Here is a 7,951-nt window from a genome sequence, read left to right as displayed (position 1 = left end):
ACACGAGACCCCTCTCTTCGAGAAGAGAGAGGTCCCCTCCGAGTTGGGGCCGATGTTCGCCCCAACAGGTGGCAGAGCGAGTCACTTAACTCTGCCACCTCCAACCCTCGGGGTTGCATAAAGGGGGGCCCCGCTTCCTACACGGGACCCCGCAACCCCCCGCGAATGGGAGTGAATGGAAGGGGGACAAAGCCCCCCTTTCCCAAACACACCCCTCGCACTCAGAGAGCGCGCCCGCCCCCCGCACCCCTCAGGAGACAAACGTTCCCTACGTAGAAGGAGGATAGGCACGATACCCCCGGCCCAGCCGCTCACCGAGGGGAGAAACGTAACCGCGGCCGAAGGAGCACCCCCCTGGGTTCGCACCACTGCAAGGACGACGCGGTCCACCATGGGCAATGCCGTGGGTCATCGCCCCCGCGACGCCCAAGACTTACGTGGGCTACTACCGAGGCAACGACCGCGGCCGCCCACACCCACGGGCCGCACCGGGACCGGGAAACGCCCCCCCCCCCCCGCAGGAGGCAGGGGACGGCCGCTCTCTCCCCGCGCGGTGCAGCGGCAGAAGGGAGCACAAACACCCTCCTCCCCCCGACACTCACCGCGATTCTCAGGGTGCGCCCTCCCGCACCCATCACAGAGAGTAAAGGCTGCGGCTTTGATCCCGCACTCCGTACCTCCTCGAGTACGGGTACCGCCCCCACAGGGAGGAGCGGGGAGCGCGCCGCTTCCATTCGAGCGTGACGCTCCCTCCATGTGCGTGCATCCTCAGACGGGCTCGACGCCCGTCGCACACACCATTGGGCACTCTTAGTTCGCCGCCCCGCCACCCCAGGCCGAGACAGCAGCCAATGGCTGACTGAATCGCCCCAGGAGACCGGGAACGGCTTAAGCCCCCCCACCACGACAAGGTGGTACCCACGGGGGGGATCACCATATATCCTGGCGTCCTCCAGTTTAAACCAAATATCCATCTTAAATATCTCTCATGTACCCTTTCTACCTCTTTTCTTTCTTTCCATCCCCATATCTCTGTTCCATATCCCATCACCGTCCATACTAATGTGTCTAATAACCAGATCCTTCTCTCCCAGTCCTTTCTCCACATTCTCTTTCCTATCCTCCACACCTCCCTCATTGCAATTGCCGCCTTCCTTCTTCTTTCTCTGATGTGTACCTCTTGTCCTCCGTTCTCCTTCACAGTATAACCCAGGTATTTGAATTCCTTAGCCTCCTCGATCATCTTTCCCTTCTATCTTCACTCGTACTTTTTCTTCCTCCCTCCCCCTTTTCTGAATCTCTTGATTTTTGTCTTCTCTGTACTCAGTGTTAGCCCTTTCGTGTCCAGGCACCCCTCTAATCTGCTTATCATCGATCTCATGTCCTGTTCCTCTCCCGCCATCAGCGCCACATCATCTGCATACATTAATGTGTATATCTTTTCACCCCTCAGTCTCACCCCTCCCCATCCCCCTTTCTTCATATGGTCTTCCATATCTGCAATTAATAGATTGAAGAGTATCGGGCTTAACGGGCTTAAGCCCTGTCTTACCCCCTTTGCCATTCAAAATATTCCCCCACTCCTCCGTCCTACCTTCATTCTACTTTTAGTTTCCCTCAGTACCTCCTCCACTCTGTCTACTAATCCTTCCCTCACTACTCTCGCTCTCATTGTCTTGATTAGCCTCTCTTTATCTACCAAGTCAAACGCCGCTTTCAGGTCTATAAATAACACTGTCATCTTTCCTTTCTCCTTTCCCAGTTGTCTATTTATCAGATAGTTCAACGCATAAATCTGATCGATTGTTCCCATTCCTTTTCTAAATCCTGTTTGGTTGTCAGGTATTATGTTCTTCGCTTCCACCTCCTTTCTCACTCTTTCAGCTAATATCGCCGTGTAGATCTTGTACATCGACGGCATAATTGTTATTCCTCTGTAGTCTTCACTTCTTGCCCTTCTCCTTTTTTTATTATCGGTACTATCTCTCCTTCTTTCCATTGTTCCGGCCTTCCCCCGTCCATACATTACATATTTTCCATATCCACTTTTCCATTTCTTCTCCAAATTTCCACGCTTCGTTCGGTATTCCCTCTCTCCCTATTGCTTTCCCTGTCTTCAATTTCCTTATCACATTTCTTACCTCTTCCAGTTCTATCTCCTCTTCTCCCCGTCTTTCTTTCTCCCCTTTTCCTCTTATGACTCTGTTTTCCACCCCACCCATTAACTCCATGAAGTACTCCTTCCATTCTTCCAAATTTATATCTTCATTTACCCTTTTTTTTTTGTACGCAGGGGAAATCCTCATGGATACCCTCTCTCCCCGGGGAGGGAGAGAGGGTTATGCCGGACTCCTACCGGCTAAAACCCCTACGGGTGTCCTCCACGGCGGTTATTGTGGATAGAGGCGTGCAAATCTGCTCTCACTCCCGCTCGTTCCCGACAGCGATTGGATTCTCGAGACTCAGATTATCGGGAGCGCTGTTATCGAGAATAGAGGCTCGAGAACGAGCGAGTCCCAAGTCTCGATGCTCTATTAGACGGAGTGGGGGTAGATTTCTATCCTCATGGCCTCACGCAGGTGGCCACCGTTCCTTCGTTGAGCAGGGTCAACCCCAGTGACCCTGCCCAATCCAACAACACCTCCCCGCGCCGGGCAGCCCCAATTCGCCGATTTGGCGTTGAAGTCGCCCGCCACGAGGACCGACCCAGGGAGGCTACCCCTTACTACCTCCTCCACTTCGCCGAGCACGGCCTCAAACTGAGCCAAGTTCAGCGAGGGAGGGGCATAAACCCCCACAACACAGGTGGTCCCCCACCTAGCCACCACAAAATGTCTCCCGCCGGTCCCCACCCTGCAGGGCCTTTCGTCGCCCCCCCGCACGATGGCCACCAGCGGCGCGGCCCGTCTCAGCCTCTCGCCCGCGAACCAGGACGGGTGGTCAGGAGGGACCGCATACGGCTCCGCCGCTAATCCCAACCCACAGCCACGCTCCGCCATTGTGTACAGAAACAAGTCCTGCGCACGGCGGGCGTGGTTGAGGTTGGCCTGTAAGACGATAAGAGACTTACCCCTCGCCATTCCGCATTCTCTTCTCCTCCTCCGTCGCACTCCTCCTCAGGGGCCTCTCCCTCGGGGGTCTCTGCTCCTTAGGAGGAGGGTCCCGCTGCGACTGCTGTTGCGAGACCTAACCTAACCTCCATCCTCTCCTCTGGGCTCACTTCTTTAGGTGGGCCCGGCTTCACCACCACAGCTCGCCGCGTCGCAATAGGGGTAGGGAGTGCACGACCTGCTGCTGTATTGCAACCAGCTCCACCCATCCTATGGTCAGTCTTCCTGCCCGCTTCAGCACACAGTAGGCAGCGAGGGGCCGCCTGACACGCCGATGCTATATGACCGGTCACGCCGCACCTATAACACACGCGCGATCTGTCCTCCTCTTTCTTACATTTGACGGCGACATGTCCCTCTCTCCAGCATTTATAGCAATAGGAGGGACGCGCCGCTGTCAAATCCACCCTCGCAGTCGACCAGCCAACCTTGATACGGCCGGCTTTGACCAACTCATCCGCCGCCGTAATCGGGCAACGCACCCAGGCTACTCCCATTCCGTTAACAGGTCTGGTGATAGTGGCCCTCACCTCCTCCCGGTTGGACACGCTTCTCATCACAATCGCCTCAACAACTTCCTCTTCCGTCACCGCCTCGTCTAAATCCCTAACACCCCCGGACTACCGCCGCTGGTCTGGCAATCTTGACTGTGGGGTCCTCGGCGAAGACCCGCCGCGTCTCCGCGGCAAGGGCCTCCGCCTTGGACTCCCGATCTTCTTTCTTATCGCCCGGGATTTCGAGGACATACGCCCCCGTCATCCCACGTCGGGTGCGCATGTCCTCGATCCCCAGGCTCTTCAATTTCTCCGCACCTATATCCCGCCTGGCCCTACGCATTACGTCCGCGTAGGACCCTTCGGGAGCAGTGATAGTTATCGCTGCGGTGGAGGGGGCCCTCCTTCCTCTAGACGCTGGAGGAGGAGGAGGATTCCCCCCACCGCCACCATCTCCGTCCCTCTCCATCTTCTTTGCAACAGGCGCTGATGGCTGTCGGGTAGGGGGGAGGGTCCTACCTGGCCCCCTCTTCCCCCCCTTTTCAACCACCGTGGCCCACGTTGGCTCCACGACTCTCCTCTCCTGTTCCTTTTCCTCCTCTTCCTTCTCACGAATTTGGTCCTGTCCGCTCTCTCGCGTAACATCGACAGATGGGACAGAGGACGCAATTACCTGCTTGTTTTTCTTCTTCTTCTTTTTTCTCGGCGCCCTCTCGGCGCCCGAGGCCCCCGGTATAGGGGGGGGAGCTTCGGGCGCAGGGAGGGAGTCGAGGTCCATAGTAACTGGAGGGTCAGCGGCAGGGGTCAACGGAGGCGCCAACGATCCGTACGACCCCCTAACACTGAGCCTCCCCAGTACCTCGCCGACGTTCCGGTTTATCGCCCCCTCGATTTGTTGGAGGAGGGAGTAACTTGGATCGAGCCCGCTCCTCGTCCCCCCCGTGGGGAGGGGGGGCGCAGGCTGACTCTCGCTAACGGGGGACGTCCGCGTCCCCCCCACCGTCGCAGGCGGGGACAGGTGTAAGGGGAGTGGAGGGGTGCGGGCGAGGTGGGTAGTTCTGTTCCCCCCCACGGTCCGCTCGACCCCGCGGTCCATTTCTTCAATACACTGCTCCTTAACTTCTCGGAGCTCTTTCTCGAGGTTCTTTATTTTCCTCCTCAATTCCTCGTTTTCCCTCGATGTCCTTTCGGCCTCCCTCCTGGAGTGGGACGCCTGCTCCAGTTCCCTCTCCATCCTTTCCTTGTCGAACTGCAGGCCTCTTACTTTTCTTCTGAGGCCCGTTACAGCCTCGTCTGACTCTCCACGGCCACCTTCCTGCGTCCTATGGGCCAGAATATTAACGCCCGCGTGCTGCTTAAGAGCCGCCATCCTCAGAGCCCTCACATACGTGCCCTTCAGGTTTCGGGAGGTCGTAGCCACTTTTTCGATGGTGCAGACCACCTGCATCACCTCGGACGTGATGTCTGGGGTAGGCTGGTATTCCAGCCCCTTCATCACATCCTCGAGGCTCGGCAGGTTCGCTGAAGGGGGGACAACGAGGTTGGGGTCATGCATCCTCCTCTCCTCCCATTCTTCCTGCTCTTTCCTCCTACGTTCTTCTTTCTCTCTCTCCCTTTCTTGGATCTCATCGATTATATTAATGGTCCTTGGTCTTCCTGGGCCCTTCTTTTTCCTGGGTTTCTCCGAGGTTGTGGCGGAGCCCTCGTCCCCTGTAGCCGAGTGGGCCGAGTTGGCCGAGCTGGAGGAGTTGACCCTGCCTCTCTTAGACGGCTTGGTGGGGGCGAAGACGATCAAGGAAGCCTCGCTCGCCTCGCCCTCCTCCTGTATCAACGTAGGCTCCTTCACAGAAATAATAGAGTCCATAGTTGTTCCGGAGGCCTCCAAGGGCGTAGACGCCCGTCTTCCTCTAGCCCGCTCTCCTAGCGGGACCTTCAGCTTGTCTAGCCGGACCATCGGCTGCAAGCTTCCGATGTTCGGAAGGCTACCCGCCTTCGGGACGTCAGGAAGCACAGCCGACGTTTCCGGCCTCTTCGGCTTGGCTCCCACATTGGTGGGGGAGCGCAATGTGAGGCTACTTCTTCGGAAAATATCCTCTTCTTCGTTGCCTCGAACCACTTCGACTACCTCCTTGATCACTTCGTGGTATATCCGTAGTGGCCTTCGTTTTCTTAATACCTGGTACGTCCAGGTATGTCGTCAACCGGGTGACCTCCTTTTGGACACGTAACTATTCGACACCGCTCGATTGGACACGCATTATTGGACATGTTTTATTAGACACCGCTCGATTGGACACCGCACGATTGGACACAGCACGATTCGACACCGCACGATTCGACACCGCACGGTTGGACACCGCATGATTGGACACCGAACAATTGGACACCGCACGGTTGGACACTGCACGATTGGACACCGCACGATTTGACACGCAAGATTCAACACCGCACGATTCGAAACCGCACGATTGGACACCGCACGATTGGACACCGCACAATTGGACACCGCACGGTTGGACACTGCACGGTTGGACACCGCACGATTGGACACCGCACGATTCGACACGCACGATTGGACACCGCACGATTCGACACCGCACAAAGAGCATGGAGCAGACACACACACACACACACGGGGGGATGCAAGGAGGGCCTTCGGCCCCCCTCCCGCACCCACCCCGTCACCCCTCGCTTCGCGTGAAAAGTTGCAAAGTGGAACCTCGCTTCGCGTGGAAAGTTGCACCCTATCGTAGGCACCCCTACCGGCGGGGTGCGTACATGTCCAAATGTGCGGTGTCGAATCGTGCGGTGTCGAATCGTGCTGTGTCCAATCGTGCGGTGTCCAATCGTGCGGTGTCCAACCGTGCGGTGTCCAACCGTGCGGTGTCCAATCGTGCGGTGTCCAATCGTGCGGTTTCGAATCGTGCGGTGTTGAATCTTGCATGTCGAATCATGCGATGTCCAATCGTGCGGTGTCCAACCGTGCGGTGTCCAATTGTTCGGTGTCCAATCATGCGGTATCCAACCGTGCGGTGTCCAATCGTGCGGTGTCCAATCGTGCGGTGTCCAATCGTGCGGTGTCCAATCGTGCGGTGTCCAATCGTGCGGTTTCGAATCGTGCGGTGTTGAATCTTGCGTGTCGAATCATGCGATGTCCAATCGTGCGGTGTCCAACCGTGCGGTGTCCAATTGTTCGGTGTCCAATCATGCGGTATCCAACCGTGCGGTGTCCAATTGTGCGGTGTCCAATCGTGCTGTGTCCAATCGTGCAGTGTCCAATGCTGCCGTGTCCAATCGTGCAATGTACGTGTCCAATCGTGCAGTGTCTAATGCTGCCGTGTCCAATCGTGCGGTGTCCAACCGTGCGGTGTCCAACCGTGCGGTGTCCAATTGTGCGGTGTCCAATCGTGCGGTGTCCAATCGTGCGGTTTCGAATCGTGCGGTGTTGAATCTTGCGTGTCGAATCGTGCGGTGTCCAACCGTGCGGTGTCCAACCGTGCGGTGTCCAATCGTGCGGTGTTGAATCTTGCATGTCGAATCATGCGATGTCCAATCGTGCGGTGTCCAACCGTGCGGTGTCCAATTGTTCGGTGTCCAATCATGCGGTATCCAACCGTGCGGTGTCCAATCGTGCGGTGTCCAATCGTGCGGTGTCCAATCGTGCGGTGTCCAATCGTGCGGTGTCCAATCGTGCGGTTTCGAATCGTGCGGTGTTGAATCTTGCGTGTCGAATCATGCGATGTCCAATCGTGCGGTGTCCAACCGTGCGGTGTCCAATTGTTCGGTGTCCAATCATGCGGTATCCAACCGTGCGGTGTCCAATTGTGCGGTGTCCAATCGTGCTGTGTCCAATCGTGCAGTGTCCAATGCTGCCGTGTCCAATCGTGCAATGTACGTGTCCAATCGTGCAGTGTCTAATGCTGCCGTGTCCAATCGTGCGGTGTCCAACCGTGCGGTGTCCAACCGTGCGGTGTCCAATTGTGCGGTGTCCAATCGTGCGGTGTCCAATCGTGCGGTTTCGAATCGTGCGGTGTTGAATCTTGCGTGTCGAATCATGCGATGTCCAATCGTGCGGTGTCCAACCATGCGGTGTCCAATTGTTCGGTGTCCAATCATGCGGTATCCAACCGTGCGGTGTCCAATCGTGCGGTGTCCATTCGTGCGGTTTCGAATCGTGCGGTGTTGAATCTTGCGTGTCGAATCATGCGATGTCCAATCGTGCGGTGTCCAACCGTGCGGTGTCCAATTGTTCGGTGTCCAATCATGCGGTATCCAACCGTGCGGTGTCGAATCGTGCGGTGTCGAATCGTGCAGTGTCCAATCGTGCAGTGTCCAATGCTGCCGTGT

The 7,951-nt window shown here is 56.9% G+C and overlaps 2 protein-coding genes across 2 annotated transcripts; both read right to left on the bottom strand.

Moving 5' to 3' along the window:
* Positions 1-2,534: 2,534 nt before the first annotated feature.
* Positions 2,535-2,999, bottom strand: LOC145972346 (uncharacterized). Its single transcript, XM_083100903.1, has one exon. The coding sequence runs from the start codon at positions 2,997-2,999 to the stop codon at positions 2,535-2,537; it is 465 nt and encodes a 154-aa protein (XP_082957029.1).
* A 149-nt stretch (positions 3,000-3,148) lies between these two features.
* LOC145972345 (uncharacterized) lies at positions 3,149-3,667 on the bottom strand. Its single transcript, XM_083100902.1, has one exon. The coding sequence runs from the start codon at positions 3,665-3,667 to the stop codon at positions 3,149-3,151; it is 519 nt and encodes a 172-aa protein (XP_082957028.1).
* Positions 3,668-7,951: the final 4,284 nt, after the last annotated feature.

The sequence above is a fragment of the Camponotus vicinus genome, unplaced genomic scaffold (genome assembly GCF_025532165.1).
Source record: "Camponotus vicinus isolate PSW18456_S1 unplaced genomic scaffold, iyCamVici1.0 SCAF_5, whole genome shotgun sequence".
Classification (NCBI taxonomy): Eukaryota; Metazoa; Arthropoda; class Insecta; order Hymenoptera; family Formicidae; genus Camponotus; species Camponotus vicinus.
Note: the sequence above shows the minus strand (reverse complement) of the source record. Positions and strands in the feature narration are given on the sequence as shown.